The 23,322-nt window shown below is 45.5% G+C and overlaps 1 protein-coding gene across 5 annotated transcripts in view; it reads right to left on the minus strand.

Annotated features, from left to right (window-relative positions):
* LOC126547914 (tachykinin-like peptides receptor 99D) overlaps positions 1-23,322 on the minus strand; it is a 915,613-nt gene that overhangs the window by 21,199 nt on the left and 871,092 nt on the right. For all 5 annotated transcript variants that reach the window (XM_072284127.1, XM_055063611.2, XM_055063614.1 and 2 more), the window contains 2 exons: positions 22,068-22,283; positions 20,147-20,297 (listed from right to left, as the gene is read on the minus strand). In XM_072284127.1, the coding sequence (XP_072140228.1) occupies positions 20,147-20,297; positions 22,068-22,283 (367 nt within the window). The remainder of the gene's footprint in view (positions 1-20,146; positions 20,298-22,067; positions 22,284-23,322) is intronic.

Genomic DNA, 23,322 nt, shown 5'->3' on the forward strand with positions numbered 1-23,322 from the left:
GGCTAACCCGCTTGCGGAAAAAGGTATTCATTATACGCATATTATTCTGTTCTGCAAACTCTACTAATAATTCTCCTCTGCTATTCCTAGAGCCTATGCCATATTCCCCCACTGACTTGTCTCCAGCCTGCTTCTTGCCTACCCTGGCATTGAAGTCGCCCATCAGTATAGTGTATTTTGTTTTGACTTTACCCATCGCCGATTCTACGTCTTCATAAAAGCTTTCGACTTCCTGGTCATCATGACTAGATGTAGGAGCGTAGACCTGAACAACCTTCATTTTGTACCTCTTATTAAGTTTCACAACAAGACATGCCACCCTCTCGTTAATGCTATAGAATTCCTGTATGTTACCAGCTATTTCCTTATTAATCAGGAATCCGACTCCTAGTTCTCGTCTCTCCGCTAAGCCCCGGTAGCACAGTACATGCCCGCTTTTTAGCACTGTATATGCTTCTTTTGTCCTCCTAACCTCACTGAGCCCTATTATATCCCATTTACTACCCTCTAATTCCTCCAATAACACTGCTAGACTCGCCTCACTAGATAGCGTTCTAACGTTAAACGTTGCCAGGTTCAGATTCCAATGGCGGCCTGTCCGGAGCCAGGTATTCTTAGCACCCTCTGCAGCGTCACAGATCTGACCGCCGCCGTGGTCAGTTGCTTCGCGGCTGCTGGGGACTGAGGGCCGGGGTTTGATTGTTGTATTCATATAGGAGGTTGTGGCCAAGTACTGCACCAGGGTGGCCAATCCTGCTCTGGTGAGAGAGTGCGTTACCGGTTCTGGTCACCGGGATCAGGCCGCACTCCAGGCCTGTTTGTGCAATTTTCTCAACACACGTTTTTTTTTTTGTATTTTCCGGTGGAGAATAGCGCGGCACCGGGATTTGAATAACGGTCCTCTTGCACTGGAGACGGATACTCTACCGTCCCCGTAGGAGTTAAATTAAAAATTAATTTATGGGGTTTTACGTGACAAAACCACTTTCTGATTATGCACGCCGTAGTGGAGGACTCCGAAAATTTCGACCACCTGGGGTTCTTTAACGTGCACCTAATTCTAAGTACACGGGTGTTTTCGCATTTCGCCCCCATCGAAATGCGGCCGCCGTGGTCGGGGTCCGATCCCGCGACCTCGTGCTCAGCAGTCTAACACCGTAACCACTGAGCAACCACGGCGGGTCCCGCAGGAGTTGTACGCCTCATTTAACCTACAGTGGTGCCCTACTTGGTCAGTCAAGGTGGACCAATCTGAGCTCGGTTATACCGCATGGATGGCACTCGGCTAGAGAACCTGGTATTTATGACCTGCACATGTGAGTGTGAGGCCATAAATATTTGAAGATCTATATAAATATATATATATATATTTTTTTTATTAGGGTTCCCGTACAGTGATAAAATAAAGGGAAAAAAAAAAAGAAAAAGGGGCAGAAAAAAAAAGGAACATAACAGGTGATTTGAACTCGTGACCCTTCGATGTTGCCCAGAAAGATAGCTCAGTCGGTTGGTTCGTCAGGCCCCAGGCTACTTTCAAGCGCCACAGCTCCTGCTCCGAGCCTCACACTTACGTGGAAAGAGACTCAAAATGGCCGCTCAAGGAGAAGAGCCAACTCGAGTGGCTTTAGAGGCTAGGAAAACTGCCTTAAAATATTTAGACTTGAGGGAAAGCTTCGTTAGCAAACGATAGCACGGCAATCAGCACTCGAATATAATTATAACCCTAATACTAATTGTAAATATTTATCTCATCTATGGGATCTAATGCGCGCGCTGTTGCTTTGTCTCTGCGTGTAGTAGTTGAGAGAGCCAGTTTAAGGGCGGAGTAGTTGGAAGGCATACTTTCTAGGAAAAATGGCCGCTCAAGGAGAAGAGCCAACTCGAGCGGCTTTAGAGGCTAGGAAAACTGCCTTAAAATATTTAGACTTGAGGGAAAGCTTCGTTAACAAACTATAACACGGCAATCAGCACTCGAATACGACGAGAGAAATTACTGAGACGTGGAAAATTCCCTTGAAAAAAAAATCTGGTTTGCTAGGCAAATGCTTGTATGTATTGAACCTCTTAAAAGATGAGGGGTGAAATATGCGCTCACCGAGAGGGCATCTTCGGCACGAGACATCCCCAAGGCACCTTACAGAGATGTGGAGAGCTTCGCGGCCGGAACGAAGCTTCCCTTCTCCGCCGGCCAAGAGGGGGAAACGCGCTTTCCGATCGCTCAAGGTTGCGCGGACAAAGCCTAACTCTAGCGTCTAGGAAAAGCTTAACCAGGTGCGATGGCGGCACGCATAGCGTGGGAAGCTAGCCGCCAGAATAACTATACCAAGGACTGCTGCTGATGAGGGCGAAATACCTTCGTGTAATTATAATAACCCTAATAGGACTACTTTCGAAAAAAAAAAAAGGAAACGGCCCAGAGGGCTATACTACGAGAGCTATGACTGATAGTTTTCTCTCTCTCTCTCTATATATATATATATATTCATCTCATCTATGGGATCGCATGCGCGCGCTGTTTCTTTGTCTCTGCGTGTAGTACAGTGAAGAGAGCCAGTTTAAGGGCGGAGAAGAAGAAAGAAGAGAAAAGCAAAAACTGCAGCGCCGTGGTTTTAAAGCGCACCCGTGGTAGAGAAACGGAATGCGATATAAGCGTGCGTAGCCATGATACGCACACGACAAACTGCCTTAAAATATTTAGACTTGAGGGAAAGCTTCGTTAGCAAACGATAGCACGGCAATCAGCACTCGAATATAATTATAACCCTAGTACTAATTGTAAATATTCATCTCATCTATGGGATCTAATGCGCGCGCTGTTGCTTTGTCTCTGCGTGTAGTAGTTGAGAGAGCCAGTTTAAGGGCGGAGAGGAAGAAAGAAGAGAAAAGCAAAAATTGCAGCGCCGTGGTTTTAAAGCGCACCCGTGGTAGAGAAACGGAATGCGATATAAGCGTGCGTAGCCATGATACGCACACGACAAACTGCCTTAAAATATTTAGACTTGAGGGAAAGCTTCGTTAGCAAACGATAGCACGGCAATCAGCACTCGAATATAATTATAACCCTAATACTAATTGTAAATATTTATCTCATCTATGGGATCTAATGCGCGCGCTGTTGCTTTGTCTCTGCGTGTAGTAGTTGAGAGAGCCAGTTTAAGGGCGGAGAAGAAGAAAGAAGAGAAAAGCAAAAATTGCAGCGCCGTGGTTTTAAAGCGCACCCGTGGTAGAGAAACGGAATGCGATATAAGCGTGCGTAGCCATGATACGCACACGACAAACTGCCTTAAAATATTTAGACTTGAGGGAAAGCTTCGTTAGCAAACGATAGCACGGCAATCAGCACTCGAATATAATTATAACCCTAATACTAATTGTAAATATTTATCTCATCTATGGGATCTAATGCGCGCGCTGTTTCTTTGTCTCTGCGTGTAGTAGTTGAGAGAGCCAGTTTAAGGGCGGAGTAGTTGGAAGGCATACTTTCTAGGAAAAATGGCCGCTCAAGGAGAAGAGCCAACTCGAGCGGCTTTAGAGGCTAGGAAAACTGCCTTAAAATATTTAGACTTGAGGGAAAGCTTCGTTAACAAACTATAACACGGCAATCAGCACTCGAATACGACGAGAGAAATTACTGAGACGTGGAAAATTCCCTTGAAAAAAAAATCTGGTTTGCTAGGCAAATGCTTGTATGTATTGAACCTCTTAAAAGATGAGGGGTGAAATATGCGCTCACCGAGAGGGCATCTTCGGCACGAGACATCCCCAAGGCACCTTACAGAGATGTGGAGAGCTTCGCGGCCGGAACGAAGCTTCCCTTCTCCGCCGGCCAAGAGGGGGAAACGCGCTTTCCGATCGCTCAAGGTTGCACGGACAAAGCCTAACTCTAGCGTCTAGGAAAAGCTTAACCAGGTGCGATGGCGGCACGCATAGCGTGGGAAGCTAGCCGCCAGAATAACTATACCAAGGACTGCTGCTGATGAGGGCGAAATACCTTCGTGTAATTATAATAACCCTAATAGGACTACTTTCGAAAAAAAAAAGGAAACGGCCCAGAGGGCTATACTACGAGAGCTATGACTGATAGTTTTCTCTCTCTCTCTATATATATATATATATATTCATCTCATCTATGGGATCGCATGCGCGCGCTGTTTCTTTGTCTCTGCGTGTAGTACAGTGAAGAGAGCCAGTTTAAGGGCGGAGAAGAAGAAAGAAGAGAAAAGCAAAAACTGCAGCGCCGTGGTTTTAAAGCGCACCCGTGGTAGAGAAACGGAATGCGATATAAGCGTGCGTAGCCATGATACGCACACGACAAACTGCCTTAAAATATTTAGACTTGAGGGAAAGCTTCGTTAGCAAACGATAGCACGGCAATCAGCACTCGAATATAATTATAACCCTAATACTAATTGTAAATATTTATCTCATCTATGGGATCTAATGCCCGCGCTGTTGCTTTGTCTCTGCGTGTAGTAGTTGAGAGAGCCAGTTTAAGGGCGGAGAAGAAGAAAGAAGAGAAAAGCAAAAATTGCAGCGCCGTGGTTTTAAAGCGCACCCGTGGTAGAGAAACGGAATGCGATATAAGCGTGCGTAGCCATGATACGCACACGACAAACTGCCTTAAAAAATTTAGACTTGAGGGAAAGCTTCGTTAGCAAACGATAGCACGGCAATCAGCACTCGAATATAATTATAACCCTAATACTAATTGTAAATATTTATCTCATCTATGGGATCTAATGCGCGCGCTGTTGCTTTGTCTCTGCGTGTAGTAGTTGAGAGAGCCAGTTTAAGGGCGGAGTAGTTGGAAGGCATACTTTCTAGGAAAAATGGCCGCTCAAGGAGAAGAGCCAACTCGAGCGGCTTTAGAGGCTAGGAAAACTGCCTTAAAATATTTAGACTTGAGGGAAAGCTTCGTTAACAAACTATAACACGGCAATCAGCACTCGAATACGACGAGAGAAATTACTGAGACGTGGAAAATTCCCTTGAAAAAAAAATCTGGTTTGCTAGGCAAATGCTTGTATGTATTGAACCTCTTAAAAGATGAGGGGTGAAATATGCGCTCACCGAGAGGGCATCTTCGGCACGAGACATCCCCAAGGCACCTTACAGAGATGTGGAGAGCTTCGCGGCCGGAACGAAGCTTCCCTTCTCCGCCGGCCAAGAGGGGGAAACGCGCTTTCCGATCGCTCAAGGTTGCGCGGACAAAGCCTAACTCTAGCGTCTAGGAAAAGCTTAACCAGGTGCGATGGCGGCACGCATAGCGTGGGAAGCTAGCCGCCAGAATAACTATACCAAGGACTGCTGCTGATGAGGGCGAAATACCTTCGTGTAATTATAATAACCCTAATAGGACTACTTTCGAAAAAAAAAAGGAAACGGCCCAGAGGGCTATACTACGAGAGCTATGACTGATAGTTTTCTCTCTCTCTATATATATATATATATATATATTCATCTCATCTATGGGATCGCATGCGCGCGCTGTTTCTTTGTCTCTGCGTGTAGTACAGTGAAGAGAGCCAGTTTAAGGGCGGAGAAGAAGAAAGAAGAGAAAAGCAAAGACTGCAGCGCCGTGGTTTTAAAGCGCACCCGTGGTAGAGAAACGGAATGCGATATAAGCGTGCGTAGCCATGATACGCACACGACAAACTGCCTTAAAATATTTAGACTTGAGGGAAAGCTTCGTTAGCAAACGATAGCACGGCAATCAGCACTCGAATATAATTATAACCCTAGTACTAATTGTAAATATTCATCTCATCTATGGGATCTAATGCGCGCGCTGTTGCTTTGTCTCTGCGTGTAGTAGTTGAGAGAGCCAGTTTAAGGGCGGAGAGGAAGAAAGAAGAGAAAAGCAAAAATTGCAGCGCCGTGGTTTTAAAGCGCACCCGTGGTAGAGAAACGGAATGCGATATAAGCGTGCGTAGCCATGATACGCACACGACAAACTGCCTTAAAATATTTAGACTTGAGGGAAAGCTTCGTTAGCAAACGATAGCACGGCAATCAGCACTCGAATATAATTATAACCCTAATACTAATTGTAAATATTTATCTCATCTATGGGATCTAATGCGCGCGCTGTTGCTTTGTCTCTGCGTGTAGTAGTTGAGAGAGCCAGTTTAAGGGCGGAGAAGAAGAAAGAAGAGAAAAGCAAAAATTGCAGCGCCGTGGTTTTAAAGCGCACCCGTGGTAGAGAAACGGAATGCGATATAAGCGTGCGTAGCCGTGATACGCACACGACAAACTGCCTTAAAATATTTAGACTTGAGGGAAAGCTTCGTTAGCAAACGATAGCACGGCAATCAGCACTCGAATATAATTATAACCCTAATACTAATTGTAAATATTTATCTCATCTATGGGATCTAATGCGCGCGCTGTTGCTTTGTCTCTGCGTGTAGTAGTTGAGAGAGCCAGTTTAAGGGCGGAGAGGAAGAAAGAAGAGAAAAGCAAAAATTGCAGCGCCGTGGTTTTAAAGCGCACCCGTGGTAGAGAAACGGAATGCGATATAAGCGTGCGTAGCCATGATACGCACACGACAAACTGCCTTAAAATATTTAGACTTGAGGGAAAGCTTCGTTAGCAAACGATAGCACGGCAATCAGCACTCGAATATAATTATAACCCTAATACTAATTGTAAATATTTATCTCATCTATGGGATCTAATGCGCGCGCTGTTGCTTTGTCTCTGCGTGTAGTAGTTGAGAGAGCCAGTTTAAGGGCGGAGTAGTTGGAAGGCATACTTTCTAGGAAAAATGGCCGCTCAAGGAGAAGAGCCAACTCGAGCGGCTTTAGAGGCTAGGAAAACTGCCTTAAAATATTTAGACTTGAGGGAAAGCTTCGTTAACAAACTATAACACGGCAATCAGCACTCGAATACGACGAGAGAAATTACTGAGACGTGGAAAATTCCCTTGAAAAAAAAATCTGGTTTGCTAGGCAAATGCTTGTATGTATTGAACCTCTTAAAAGATGAGGGGTGAAATATGCGCTCACCGAGAGGGCATCTTCGGCACGAGACATCCCCAAGGCACCTTACAGAGATGTGGAGAGCTTCGCGGCCGGAACGAAGCTTCCCTTCTCCGCCGGCCAAGAGGGGGAAACGCGCTTTCCGATCGCTCAAGGTTGCGCGGACAAAGCCTAACTCTAGCGTCTAGGAAAAGCTTAACCAGGTGCGATGGCGGCACGCATAGCGTGGGAAGCTAGCCGCCAGAATAACTATACCAAGGACTGCTGCTGATGAGGGCGAAATACCTTCGTGTAATTATAATAACCCTAATAGGACTACTTTCGAAAAAAAAAAGGAAACGGCCCAGAGGGCTATACTACGAGAGCTATGACTGATAGTTTTCTCTCTCTCTCTCTCTATATATATATATATTCATCTCATCTATGGGATCGCATGCGCGCGCTGTTTCTTTGTCTCTGCGTGTAGTACAGTGAAGAGAGCCAGTTTAAGGGCGGAGAAGAAGAAAGAAGAGAAAAACAAAAACTGCAGCGCCGTGGTTTTAAAGCGCACCCGTGGTAGAGAAACGGAATGCGATATAAGCGTGCGTAGCCATGATACGCACACGACAAACTGCCTTAAAATATTTAGACTTGAGGGAAAGCTTCGTTAGCAAACGATAGCACGGCAATCAGCACTCGAATATAATTATAACCCTACTACTAATTGTAAATATTCATCTCATCTATGGGATCTAATGCGCGCGCTGTTGCTTTGTCTCTGCGTGTAGTAGTTGAGAGAGCCAGTTTAAGGGCGGAGAGGAAGAAAGAAGAGAAAAGCAAAAATTGCAGCGCCGTGGTTTTAAAGCGCACCCGTGGTAGAGAAACGGAATGCGATATAAGCGTGCGTAGCCATGATACGCACACGACAAACTGCCTTAAAATATTTAGACTTGAGGGAAAGCTTCGTTAGCAAACGATAGCACGGCAATCAGCACTCGAATATAATTATAACCCTAATACTAATTGTAAATATTTATCTCATCTATGGGATCTAATGCGCGCGCTGTTGCTTTGTCTCTGCGTGTAGTAGTTGAGAGAGCCAGTTTAAGGGCGGAGAAGAAGAAAGAAGAGAAAAGCAAAAATTGCAGCGCCGTGGTTTTAAAGCGCACCCGTGGTAGAGAAACGGAATGCGATATAAGCGTGCGTAGCCATGATACGCACACGACAAACTGCCTTAAAATATTTAGACTTGAGGGAAAGCTTCGTTAGCAAACGATAGCACGGCAATCAGCACTCGAATATAATTATAACCCTAATACTAATTGTAAATATTTATCTCATCTATGGGATCGCATGCGCGCGCTGTTTCTTTGTCTCTGCGTGTAGTACAGTGAAGAGAGCCAGTTTAAGGGCGGAGAAGAAGAAAGAAGAGAAAAGCAAAAACTGCAGCGCCGTGGTTTTAAAGCGCACCCGTGGTAGAGAAACGGAATGCGATATAAGCGTGCGTAGCCATGATACGCACACGACAAACTGCCTTAAAATATTTAGACTTGAGGGAAAGCTTCGTTAGCAAACGATAGCACGGCAATCAGCACTCGAATATAATTATAACCCTAGTACTAATTGTAAATATTCATCTCATCTATGGGATCTAATGCGCGCGCTGTTGCTTTGTCTCTGCGTGTAGTAGTTGAGAGAGCCAGTTTAAGGGCGGAGAGGAAGAAAGAAGAGAAAAGCAAAAATTGCAGCGCCGTGGTTTTAAAGCGCACCCGTGGTAGAGAAACGGAATGCGATATAAGCGTGCGTAGCCATGATACGCACACGACAAACTGCCTTAAAATATTTAGACTTGAGGGAAAGCTTCGTTAGCAAACGATAGCACGGCAATCAGCACTCGAATATAATTATAACCCTAATAGTAATTGTAAATATTTATCTCATCTATGGGATCTAATGCGCGCGCTGTTGCTTTGTCTCTGCGTGTAGTAGTTGAGAGAGCCAGTTTAAGGGCGGAGAAGAAGAAAGAAGAGAAAAGCAAAAATTGCAGCGCCGTGGTTTTAAAGCGCACCCGTGGTAGAGAAACGGAATGCGATATAAGCGTGCGTAGCCATGATACGCACACGACAAACTGCCTTAAAATATTTAGACTTGAGGGAAAGCTTCGTTAGCAAACGATAGCACGGCAATCAGCACTCGAATATAATTATAACCCTAATACTAATTGTAAATATTTATCTCATCTATGGGATCTAATGCGCGCGCTGTTGCTTTGTCTCTGCGTGTAGTAGTTGAGAGAGCCAGTTTAAGGGCGGAGAGGAAGAAAGAAGAGAAAAGCAAAAATTGCAGCGCCGTGGTTTTAAAGCGCACCCGTGGTAGAGAAACGGAATGCGATATAAGCGTGCGTAGCCATGATACGCACACGACAAACTGCCTTAAAATATTTAGACTTGAGGGAAAGCTTCGTTAGCAAACGATAGCACGGCAATCAGCACTCGAATATAATTATAACCCTAATACTAATTGTAAATATTTATCTCATCTATGGGATCTAATGCGCGCGCTGTTGCTTTGTCTCTGCGTGTAGTAGTTGAGAGATATATATATATATAGTCATATCATGAGAGGCCAACAAACACTGACACCAAGGACAACATAGGGGAAATTACTTGTGCTTAATAAATGAAATAAAGAAACGATAAATTATTGGAAATTAAAGTGGATGAAAAAACAACTTGCCGCAGGTGGGAACCGAACCCACAACCTTCGCATTGTGTATATATATATATATATATATATATATATATATATATATATATATATATATATATATATATATATATATATATATATATATATAGTGAACGAGAAGAAAGGCGGTTAACCGAGAGTCCCGATATTTATTAATCATATCATAAGAAGCCAACAAACAAGGACACCAAGGACAACATAGGGGGATTTACTTGTACTTACTACTTGAGAATTAATTAATTATAAATTAATGGAAATTAAAGTGGTTGAACAAACAACCTGCGGCAGGTTGTTTGTTCAACCACTTTTTTTCCCATTAATTTACAATTAATTTATTCTCAAGTAGTAAGTACAAGTAATTTCTCCTGCGTTGTCCTTGGTGTCCTTGTTTGTTGGCTTCTTTTCCCATTTCCTACTCTGACACTCCCAATGCCAACGCAATAAAGTGCCACCGCAAGTTTGAGACTACAAACGGGTGTATTCAACCATGGCTGACAGAGCCTTATACTCCAATGCCGAGTTTCCCACTTGGTGTTTGGGGTTAGTAGATTCGTCACATAAAATCCAAGAGGTTTTGATTGACATTGCCAAACTACAAAGAACGAAAAAAGAATCGATCCCTGATGAAATGTTGAGCTGTGAGAATCCCTCGGTATGACACGTTGGGGCAGGGGAAATTGTATGATGGGCCATCAACGATGTCATTTGCAAGAGTCGGTGCACAAGGGCGTACCCAAGTGTTCCGACTCCTTAGCCTTATACGTACGGTGTCACCCTCATCGACTTCAAAGCCGCTCACACACTTAAGTGTTCCTTCCAACTAGCCCCAATGCAAGTCGCAAGTCTTAATTCACTGTTGAACTCAGTCTGCACCAGTGTCCTGGGATTCTCTCATCTGTCAATGGGCAATTGTCAAATTTGTCAAGCAGGCTCGAGAACGCTTTTTTAGCCCCACTCTAACACGGACAGTCACGTAGGAGGTGCCTGATCGACTCCTCGCCGCTGCAATTGTCGCAAGGTGGGCTGTCGGCTATTCTAGCTGCAGCTTGTTGCACCGCGTTAGTGTGCGCACTTCCTTCTTCTCCCTATTTTCTAAATTTATTCTCTCATTCGATCATCTTTCGTTCGCTTCACCCCTTTACCCCATCACAGGGTAGTCAACCGGTATTTACATGGGCTAACCTCCCTATCTTACCATCTCTTTTTTTTTCTCCTTGTACTCCTCATCGGTTCAATCTGCGTTGCGTGTTGCATGCCGACTTACGAAAGTTAAAGTTGACCTGGACACCAGAAATTAAGCGTTTGCCTTTCCTGTGCCTCAACGAAAGGAGCTGCCTTTTCGGAGTTAGTCATTCCTCATTCTGGCACAGAAATTACGAACAAGAGGCTGTAGAGGATTCTTTAAAGACAAGACGGGTTGAGGGGCCCAGTGTGCTGGAAAGGCTTTATCTCTTGTTCGTGCCAATAATCGATTGCCTTAGCACAACGGCAATTGAGTGTGCACGTACTTTCGTATTCACTCTTGACTACTGAATACAAATTGAGTTTCTATTCGCGCTGAAGAGGAAGCTTCAGCTCCAGGGCTGCTATTTAAATACATGGGAACGGAGAAATCGTTTTTCTCGGTAAACACTGCACAGAATTTGATGAGGTTTCATAAAGAAAGTTCTAATCTAGTGACTGTAGAAGGCGGAATATTGATTTGCGCCGTTCATTCTTTAATAAAGATTGTTGAAAATTGCAAAATTTCAAGAAACGAAGCTATCCCATTTACAACTCTGTAACTAAGCAATAAAAATTATATCGCAATTCTGCAAACTGCACCTAATAACACGCCTAAAGCGAACAAAATAGATGCCTAACACAACGCTCTGAAGTTCACTATGACTATGCGAATAGGAATTTTACAAAACTTACTTAAACTTTGTAGCAAGTTCACGTAAATTCACAGTAAATTAAGTTCACAGTAAGTTCACAGTAAATTAAGACACAATATTTTTCCGCTTTAGATGCTCCAACGGATGCAGTTTACAGAACTGCGATACTTGTTTTTGGTGTACAGCTACAAGTTTGTTAACTTCGTGCTTCTATTAATTTGAAACTTACCAATCTTTGGCAATCTCCTAAAAAAAAAAAAGAAAGAAAAGCTTCCAGGCTTTTAATTAATATGCCGCTTCTACCATCACTGGAATTTAGCTTTCTCGCTCGAATGCAAGAAATTCCATTCCGATTGGTCCTGTGGTTGTTTCATAAAAGCATTTCTGCGTTTGAAATGTAGGCTGTGTTTGTCCACATTGAAACTTGAAAAGCTTCAAGGCGTCGTCAGTTTTTTTTTTAGTTTACAGTTACTGCAGTGATATTCAAAATGGGGGAAACTTGAAAAATCAGCGTTGCTGTAGGCTTTAAGGGGAATGATAAAGCGTTCCTTTCCCCACTGCTGTCATAATGACTGAAAAAAAAGCACTCGTGCCTAAGCAGCTGCGGGAACTTTCTAAATTATGCACTACTTGTGTCAGCTATATTATGCAGCTTATTGTCGGAAACTGATAATTATTGAAATGAGTTGGGACAGTGCTTAGGAACATGTCTACGCCCAAAGAAGAAAAATAAAAATAAGTCCCCCCCTTCCCCTTACTTAAAACGTTCTACAATAACCGCGTGAATATTGTGCGCGTTTTTGCAGAATTAAAACATTTATCGCCATCCTCATCATTCTGCCCGTATCAAATATCGATCCGCCCCCATGCGTGCCCCCACGTTAACGCTTTAAAACCAAAACACCACTACATTATCTTTTGCTCGGGTGTCACTTGTAATCCGTTAGGACTGTTCCACGTGCTTTGCTATGAACCCCATAATGAAGCAAAAAAAAAAAAACAAAAACATAAGAAGCTATTTTGCCTAAAATATTCCTAAATCTCGCGAAAAGTAACTAGCAAAACAATCCAATCCAGGCTTTACCATCAAGAAAAATAAAAGGAAAGAAAAACACAGATTATCTCTGCTCATGCACGATAATACGCTTTCCCGGCGATTAACATTTCATATACGTCTGGAAGAAAGGCCTCAGGCAGGGAGATACTATCTCTCCAATGCTATTCACAGCGTGTTTACAGGAGGTATTCAGAGACCTGGACTGGGAAGAATTGCGGATAAGAGTTAATGGAGAATACCTTAGTAACTTGCGATTCGCTGATGATATTGCCTTGCTTAGTAACTCAAGGGACCAACTGCAATGCATGCTCACTGACCTGGAGAGGCAAAGACGAAGGGTGGGCCTAAAAATTAATCTGCAGAAAACTAATGTTTAACAGTCTCGGAAGAGAACAGCAGTTTACGATATGTAGCGAGGCACTGGAAGTGGTAAGGGAATACATCTACTTAGGACAGATAGTGACTGCGGATCCGGATCATGAGACTGAAATAATCAGAAGAATAAGAATGGGCTGGTGTGCGTTTGGCAGGCATTCTCAGATCATGAACAGCAGGTTGCCATTATCCCTCAAGAGAAAAGTATATAACAGCTGTGTCTTACCAGTACTCACGTACGGGGCAGAAACCTGGAGGCTTACGAAAAGGGTTCTACTTAAATTGAGGACGACGCAACGAGCTATGGAAAGAAGAATGATGGGTGTAACGTTAAGGGATAAGAAAAGAGCAGATTGGGTGAGGGAACAAACGCGAGTTAATGATATCTTAGTTGAAATCAAGAAAAAGAAATGGGCATGGGCAGGACATGTAATGAGGAAAGAAGATAACCGATGGTCATTAAGGGTTACGGACTGGATTCCAAGGGAAGGGAAGCGTAGCAGAGGGCGGCAGAAAGTTAGGTGGGCGGATGAGATTAAGAAGTTTGCAGGGACAACATGGCCACAATTAGTACATGACCGGGGCAGTTGGAGAAGTATGGGAGAGGCCTTTACCCTGCAGTGGGCGTAACCAGGCTGATGATGATGATGATGATGATGATGATGATGATGATGATGATGATGATGATGATAAGTCTGGACGGACGATACGATAAATTGCATGAGAACAGGAGGGTGAACGTTATGAGGAAGCGCTGCATGGTATCTGCATGGTATCGCACTGGTACCTTAAACCGACACAGAGATCATCATGAAGCTTGATGACGTGACACTGTAGTTTGGATTTGTTGGTACTAATATTGAAGTGTAGGGTAGCAAACCAGGTGCAACGTGGTTAACCTCCCCGCCTTTCTTTCTCTGTCTCGTATATATAACATCTATTGCTTAATGCAACGTGCATGAATTTTGTTTTAAAAGGTGTTCGTTATTATTCGCATTTTGGCTTTTTTTCCAGCGCCTATTGCAGCACAAAGAAAGCGTCCAGCGGCATGCGACAGCCGTCCTCTCGTTGTGCCAGGGAAGAGCATCGCGGTAGGGCTAAAGGGGCGACTACGCAGCCGACTCGTAAAAGGGTTGTTTCATTTTCGAAGAGTTGGATTGGACAATACAACAACCATGTTCTAAAAGCCAGATGCCAAATGCCGCATTAACGAAAGAATAAGGCATATGACAAATGCCGTATTAAACAAAGCATTATTTGTTTTTTTGTTTTTTTACCTTTTGGAAGCACTTGCTTTCCGCTCCTCTCTTATGCCAGTGCATATTTGCTATACAGCACTCACTTATCGCTGTTTCCCAGCACAAGATTGCATAAAAACGAACGCGAACAAAAATAGAAAATTTCCATAGAAAAAGAATCCGAGGATATCTGAGCAATTCTAATGAGTTGTGAATGCGAAAGCATTAATGTCCAATTGAACGGCGCTGAGCGGTCCTTCGGGTTTTGCGCTGGGAGTGATGTAAATTAGCATTACGTGTTGCCCGAGTCAGTAAGCAGCATCAGCTTGCGGTGCCAACCCTCTCCCCTCACGCAACCCCTGGCGCGCTACTGTCGCAGCCGCAGATGTTTCGTCCGTTCTGCCGCACTGCTCCGTCGAGGAGCGCTCGTGCCGAGAGCGGGAGCGAAGGTGCCGTGGCGTCGCGAGGTTCCGACGTGTGGGCAAGGTCAAAAGAGGATTTTTGCGGCGGGTCGGTTTGGCAGCATCACCTCCAGGTGCTGCACCCGTTAGTTTTCCGGAAGGGTGCGCCGGAAGGAGCTAGGGGACGATGATCGGCAAGATGGGGGCGATCGGGAGAAGTGGCGACGTGGCGAAGGAGAGCGACTAGAGCGGGTAGGAAGAGAAGTGGCGCCAGAATTTGCTGGCCGCGTTTGCGGGGCGAACCGAGGAGCAGCATAAGGGCCGCGGGATATATATATATATATATATATATATATATATATACGAGAAGAAAGGGGGTTAACCGAGGGGCCCGATTTTTATTAGTCATATCATGAGAAGCCAACAAACACTGACACCAAGGTCCTTGGTGTCAGTGTTTGTTGGCTTTTCATGATATGACTATATATATATATATATATATATATATATATATATATATATATATATATATATAAAATGAGGCACGCAGTATAATCTTTCTGGATTTTAACTGTGTATTTACAGCTCGCCAGTCGAAAGCTTTACCTTTCAGCCACTCCGCCTTCTTTTTTTTTTCATCGCATTTATTACAGTAACAAGTAATCAAATAAAGCATTAACCAATTGTGCAAAGTCATGGAATGGCGGGCACAAAGACAGTCACACACGGAAAAGGCACTGTTCATACTTGGGTGGAAATGCTGGTTACGCTTTAGAAGGATGGTAAGGATAGGCATCTCACCGAAAAAATAAGGTCGAAATCACATTTATCAGAAACATGTTTATGATGAATGTCTTAGCCACTCCGACGATGTTTCCCAAAAGGATAATACAGCCCCTGGAGAGCACCGTGGCGCCTTAAATTTAACTGCTATGCTAGGCTGACGCCGCGCTCTCTGAACCAGTACGAAGGTGAAGCAATTTAGGTGAAGCTAGTATTAAGATATGAAAGACAGGATAGGCGAGAGGAGGACAAAGTAGTTGTATCTCCCTGTTTTACAACCGGAGCATGCCACTTCCCCAATAAATTCTGTGTTGTTATCGGCAGGAAATTGCTCCGCACGCAACTGTAAATGTTTACTTCACTCGATACTGCACAGCACAGCGCAAGACTGACTGCGTTGCCGATGTTAAACCAGAAAGAACACGCGCCTGAAGAACTGTGATTGGCTGACGCGCTACGATTCGCTGACGCTTGGCAGCTAATCTTAAAAACAGCACTGAGCTGAAATAATTTAAACAAAGCCAGTGGTAAAAAAAATGCAAGGCACGTTAAGAAATAGAAGAAAAAGCCTTGTCTCTCTACTTTACCACCGCATATATGAAGCACCAGGATAGCATCGGGGACATTACACGTACTCTGACCATTTGAAGGGATTCAAAATGACTTAATGCAGACTGCTGGGAAAGAAGCGCGTACGGCTTTTTACTTGCTTGCAATGTTGAAGTTAAATTACGTATGCTGTATTATGCGCACATAACACCCTATTAGCACAAAAAAAAATAATAACTAAGGGTGTTCTGCTAGCGAGTACACCAATTTTCAAAAATTAAAAATTATATTATGGGGTTTTACATACCAAAACGACTTTCCGATTATGAGGCCCACCGTGGTGGGGGACTCCTGAAATTTGTACGACATGGCGTTCTTTAACGAGCACCTAAATCTAAGTACCACGGGTGTTTTCGCATTTCGCCCCCATCTAAATGCGGCCGCCGTGGGCGGGATTCGATCCCGCGACCTCGTGCTTACCAACCCAAAACCATAGCCACTAAGCAACCACGGCGGTACACCATTTTTCAAAATTTTTTCATCAAAGGTCAGAGTGTAGAAAGGGTGTTTTGACGTCCAATCCAACCCCTAGGGTGCAATTTTGGTACATGTGTATATTACTCGCGGACGGGAAAAGGAAGTAGCCCGACTCTCGCATGGGTTCGCGGGTTGGCGCAGAATAGACACTGCATAAAAAATGACGACACGCAGATGTAATAACGGCGTTAGCAAAACAGCGTTAAGGTGTACTAATGGTGATTAAGCCAAAGTTACGACTAGCTTGGCATGCCTGAGAACTTCGTTTATTTGATATTTTTTGTCTCAAATGAACGTCCAGTGCTGCTTCAAAGCATTTAGAAAGAAAATATAAATTGGAAGCTTTCAACCAGTTTATTAAGGGCAAGTTGCAAAATGGTGTTCAGTGTGACAGCAGAGAGAGAGAGAGAGAGAGAGAGAGATAAACTTTATTTGGTTCTTTCAGAGATTCAGCGTCTCGAGGTCTCCGTCGTCTTCTTGGGCGCCGGCGACTTGGAGCCTCTTCCGGCAAGGGTGGGCCCTTATTCCAGGGCTCCACTGAGTCTAGCTACCTCACTAGCGTGCTGCACTAAGGCCCTTTGGTCCGTGAGCTCGCAGCTGGTAAGCCGACTCTCCCATTACTCCGCACACGGGTTATTGTGTTGGTGGAATGATTGATTGTGTTTACATTCCCATGTGACATGATAGAGTGTGGGTGTGGCCCCGCACCATGGGCAGGTGTCTCTGTATTGTGTTGGGTACATTTTGTTTAGGATGTATAAATTTGGGAAGGAGTTTGTCTGCAATCTGCGCCAACTCATTGCTTCCTCCTTCGTTAGAGCTTTGTGCGGTGGGGGATATTTGGCTCTCGTCCCTCTGTGTAAGTTTAACATTTCTGTGTATCCTCCTTCACAAGCGTGTGGGTGATACTCCGGGACGTGCGACTGCTCTGCTCGGAACGTGGTCTCTCGAGCTAGGCTGTCTGCCCTTTCGTTACCCTCTATGCCTGCGTGGGCCGAAATCCAGATTAACTTGTGCGTAACGTTCCTCTCGGCGAAGTTGGCTCCGCCAAGAATTCTGAGGGCGGCTTTGCTAATCCTGCCCCTCGTGTAATTTCTGCACGCTTCCTTTGAGTCTGTTAAGATGTTTAGAGGCTTGCCTGTCCTATATCCTTCTACTGCCGCTAGCGCCACGGCAATTTCTTCGGCCTCCGCTGTGCCGGTTGCCTTTGCTGTCGTACATGTGATCAGATTCCCGTCGCCGTCCACCACCACCGCCGTGGCCGTGCGCTTCCCTTCTTGCGGGTACGCGGCAGCATCCGTGTATACCGTGTTGTCTAGTCGCGCTAGTGTCTTTTCCACGTATTCGGCTCGCGCCTGCCTTCTGCTCTCGTGGAGGTTGGGGTCCATGTTCTTAGGTACTGGCCTAACGCTTATTGTTTTTCTTAGGCAGTCGGGCACGTCTGCGTATCTATCTGCGTGTCCGCTCGTGTCCCGTCCCAGCCTAGTCAGGAGCGCTCTCCCTGCAGGGGTGCTTTTGAGTCTGGCTTTTTGCGTTTCGAGCAGGGCTTCCGCCAGTTCGCTGAAAGTGTTGCTGATGCCCAGTTGGAGCAGTTTTTCATTTGACGTGTTTTTTGGCAGATGGAGAGCCGTCTTGTATGCTTTCCTGAGTATCGTGTCCGCCTGTTCCCTCTCTCCTTTGGTCATCGCGTGGTACGGTAGCGAGTAGATGACTCGGCTGACGACCAGGCTGCCGACGAGTTTGAGTGTGTCTTCCTCTTTCATGCCGTATCTTTTTTGGGAGACCCTGTTGATCATCCGGCCCACCTGCTCCGTCGCTTTGCTCAGCAGGCTGATGGTGTGGCTGCATTTTCTGCTGCCCTGTAGCCACATGCTGAGGATTCTGATCATGTTCTTTCCGGGATGTTTTGACCGTCAAGCGTTACTTCCAGTGTTGTTTGGGTGGGGTGTCTACCTACTCTCAGTAGTTCGGATTTTTCTGTGGAGCATACCAGTCCCCTCTCTCTGGTGTACTTTTCGACACAGCGCGCAGCCTCTTGTAGCTTCTCTTGTTTTTCTCCCAGTGAACCTTGCGTGACCCAAACCGTGACGTCGTCCGCGTACATGGCGTGTTGGATGCCCTGGATCTCACCGAGTCGTTTTGCCAGGCCGATCATCGCCACATTAAATAGCACGGGCGATATCACGGAGCCTTGGGGTGTGCCTTTACACGGTGTGGAGAAGGTGTCGCTTCTCAACTCCCCCCGCCCTACCATTGCCTTTCTGTCGGTTAGGACGTCCTTGACGTAGTCGTGTACTTTCCTTCCGCAGTTGGTGTTGTTGAGGCCCTCCATTATGGCCGCGTGGCTGACGTTGTCGAAGGCACCTTTGATGTCGAGCGCCATCACAACGTTTTCACCCGCCTTGGGCATTGTGTCGAGTACCTCCTCTTTGAGTTGTAGGAGGACGTCCTGCGTCGATAGGTTGGCCCTGAAGCCATACATGCTGTCAGGGTACCACCTCCCGTTCTCCAGGTGCTGCTTGATCCTTCTGGTGACTATTCTCTCATACAGTTTTCCCAGGCACGACGTGAGCGAGATCGGCCTGAGATTCTCGATCTGTAGTTTCTTGCTCGGCTTGGGTATCATGACCACGACAGCGTGTTTCCATTCCGCCGGTACCTTCCCCTCTTGCCAGAGCGTGTTGAGGTACGACCTCAGCTGATCGATTGCCTCGTCGCTTAGGTTTCTTATGAGCGAGTTTCGAATCTTGTCCGCTCCCGCCGCTGTATTCTTGGTGGCCGCTCTCACGGCTTCGGTGACCCCAAAAGCCAGCTCCTAAAATCCATGGTCATTCGGTGACTGCTATAAAAATTCATTTAAATGGGTTAGTTTTGTTCAAGAAAAATTGCGCGTAAATTGTCTATGGATCCAGTGAGTGATGGCCTTTTTGACACACTTGTAATGGTTCTTATCAGAATCTCAAGACCTTGCAAAACTCCAGTATTCCAGTGAAATTTATTCAGTGGGAATAAAATTCGAAGAATAAGCAGTAAGGCCAAAATATAGATATCAGTAGGAGAAGGAGCCTTGAGAGACAGAGAGAGAGAGAGAGAGAGAGAAAAGCTGCATTTGTTGCTCCTTTATTCACTTACAAATGTTTTATGCATAGGCCAGGGCCGCGAAAGGGCCAGTAAGAAACAAAGGGCCCATTTCTAAAAGGCCGCTCTCCTTAGCTGTGGCCTTACAGTTTTGCTTGAATATGAGATGGAGCTGCAGTGTAGCGGGTATAGATAAGTAGTGGACAATAAAAGGCGACTGTCACTGTCTCATTAATTTCTCTCTGTTCCCACTTTCTTCTGTCAAGCTTTGTTAAATATCTCTGTCCTCTTTTTTCAATTTAGCAAAGTTGTTATTTCTTGTAGCTGTAGTATTTTGCAGGTCACTGTGTTCAACTGCATGCATGTCGTGATTTACAGTTTTTTTAGAGCTCTTTGTTCTTTCCTTCCTTCGTACCTCCTGGTTATCGAGCTATCTATCTCCGAATATTTGCAGCATTGTGCTCGAGGGCAACAACAACGCGCAGACAGGAAGCTGTGTGCCATGGTCGGTGGCACGCGAAATCACAAGCACCGACGCGCTCACCTTTCTTTTCGATTTGATGGCTTCGATCTGCTTGGCTGTGCACTCGCCAATGCTTTGGCTCCCCCACAGCTCACGGCCAACGCGGAAGTAGGTGAAGGCCATCGATGTCACCGGTATCATGTAGGTCACAATCAGGATCACCACGTTGTACCTGCGTGTGCGAAGTTGCAGTATAGCACGCGCCTAATTCGTACGAAGTACAAAAAAAAAAGACAACCATTCCACTCTGTGACGATGGAATGGCAGCGAAAGCTGAACACAGTCAAAGCTCTCAAACGAAAAGCAAAGTGCTTTCGCTGCTATTCCATCTTCACAGAGCGGAATGGCTGCCCGGGCTCGCGATTGTCGTTTTCGTTCAGCATCACGGGAACGTACTTCGTTGGTGGTCGTTTCGCGCTGGCGCCGTTTGCATTCTCGTTGCTGTTCCCTCCGGCGCTCATAGTACGCATGTTGTTCTTCGTGTGTACGAACTATACGTGTCGGCCCCATCGATAACGCAGCTGTTTTTAGCGCCGATACCTCTCCTGCTTATACAATGCGATAACCTTGACGTCACGCTATTTTTCACGGCGAGCGTTCTAATCTGTACCGCATTTTGACATCTGCGCCTCCGCACTGTACCCGTACGTGATCAGACACAAAGCAAACAATGAAAGCTATTGTGCATGGGTTAGAAATCACTAAGTCCGTTTCTGTTGCAGGACGCCGAAAAAACTACGGAAGGTTAGTCATGTACAGCTCTAGCTGTAAAAATTTATTTTTCATTTCAAATTTTGATATGTGGAGAGGAAAACGTCATATGCAGAATACTACCTCGAAGCCACAAGAGGCCAAATTATAGCGGTACCTGTTGCTTACGGGATTTGCGTCTTTCGAAAATTAACTCGTATACCTCCTGCTCCGTATCTCGAAACCAGTATCGGCTTGCTCAATTACCACTGATGGAAGCATGAAGACTCATTGTCATATCGATCATTTACTGACACAGTACCCCAATTAAAGCTGATGCTTTGCGTTTAATGGAAAAGTGCGCAGCCAGGGCATGCAGCAACTGCTAAAAGCTGAAGCGCCACGAAACAAGACGCGGAGACGGTAGACTAGAACATCGGTTGCTTTCGATTGACTGTGTTTTGGATTGATGATGTGCTCGCAAATAAATCTTGTGCAATACTTTGGTCGATAAATTGCAGTTGTTGCTTGCAAATATGAAGACCAAGGTGAAAAATCTCAGTCAATAAGTAATACACGTCACCACATTGTGTTAATGGCATTTGCAAATTAGCAGTGTGCATATCATTTCTATTTCTGTAATACTAATCCTTTATCTTAGCAATAACGCTGCTTTTTAATCACTATAGAAAGCAGCGACTCTCGTATTATCTTGACTGCACTATAACGAAAGGGATCGTGTTGCCTGAAACTGGTAGGGATACCTACCTGTTGGCTAAAAAGGACGGCAAAGAAAAAGAACAGGAAACTCATTCGCTGGCATGTCATTTTCAGCACTTGTAGGATTAACCATCAGAAGAGATTGTGATCAAAACGTTTTGCGAGGGCACGCTTCCCTCCAGCATGAATTTGTCTCATTGTAGTTGTCTTGAGCACTCACATGATGCACAGCAGAAACCTTGCAATCTCAGAGAACGTCTTCCGCTGTAACCAGAAATCACATTCTATGTTTATTCATCTGGAACTGTAACCGAAAAGTGATCATTCTAGGTCAAGGGAATATAAGTACGAGTAATTAGCGCTAGTAAAAGAGCTACCAGAAAAGTTCACAGGTCAAAGCCGTCGCGGTCACATGGGGACATTTACGGCGGTCGCTGCGCTGTGCTCACCCGCGACGATCTTAGTTGAACGCAAAAGACCTTCGGTGTTGGACTTCAAAAAAGCCGAAAAGATATGCATGGGCTACACTCACACGTATTCGTCGTGGCTCTCGGTGACGTCGCCGTCGGGCCAGAAGATGTAGCATATGACGCGAGAGTCGCCGTTGGCGAAAATCTCAGCCTTGGTGGTCGAGTAGAGTATGTTGGGCAGCGAGAGCAGGCTGCTCGCCACCCAGATCCAGATGGCGATGTTCAGCGTCGTCGCCCTGGACATCCGAGGCCGCAGTGGACGCATGATCGCCATGTACCTGCAGGCAGGCCCGTCTCCGTGAGACGGCACACAACGGCACCGAAAGCTACCCGAAAACAAACATCGCAAGCAGAAAAAAACAAAACAAAAAAGGAACACCATTCACGAACCAAATGTTTCATTAATCGTCGTTATATGTCGACTGGACATTTTCTTTGAAACCAGAGGAGCATGCTGCTGCTCCTTTCGCGTAAACGATACTTTTCTTGTATTATACTATTCTTATCTTTTCTTTGTATTGCATTATAGTATACCTGCGATTCTTACCGCTACTTGATTCTGGTCTAACTGCAGAGATTCTGTGGCCGCTCTCATCCGAACTATTTGCTGTACGTTTGGGGTCAAGTTAGTTGCTGATGCTCATCAGCCTCTATTGGCAAATTTTTGTTATTAGTTTATTATTTTACTATATAGTTGGGGTTTATCATCACCGAACTCCCGAGGTGGATCATGACCCACTGCCAGCGCTCGATGCTACTCCTACCCTCTGCCGAGAGTGCAGTGGGTGAGTGGGTGAGCGGAGCTTCCGAAAGCGCGTGTAAATCTGTCCGCAGCTGGTGCCCCAGGGAGGGCAAACACTTCCAGCTTGCGGTGCACCATAGGTAAGCACTCTTCAATTTCGCGACCACGGCCTGCGCGCAGGCCTTGTCCGGTTATGCTGGCCACAGCACAGCAGTGACGACGCAGGGAGGAGAGGCCCAGCACTCAGCCAATTGCTTTATCGTTGATTGCCCAGAAGGCCCGTGTCTGCGATGCCGACACTTTCAGAACTGCCTGCCGGTCGCAGAAGCTTTCACAAGATCCTTCAACGTCCCCAACGAGATTTGGCCGGAAGTGCCGGGTTATAGAGGCTTTTACGTATCAGCCTCTGGCGCCTATCAGCGTTCTTCGCCTTTTCGCTGCTGCGGCGACCAGGAAGTTTGTCGCGCTCTCCGAAGCAAGCGCAAAACGAGAGCAGACCGCATAGAAGATATCACAGCTGCCCGCTTTGCTTCTGTGCAACAACACCTTCAGTTACCCCGAAACTTGCTTCGTGA

Source organism: Dermacentor andersoni, chromosome 1 (genome assembly GCF_023375885.2).
Source record: "Dermacentor andersoni chromosome 1, qqDerAnde1_hic_scaffold, whole genome shotgun sequence".
In the NCBI taxonomy this organism is placed as follows: domain Eukaryota; kingdom Metazoa; phylum Arthropoda; class Arachnida; order Ixodida; family Ixodidae; genus Dermacentor; species Dermacentor andersoni.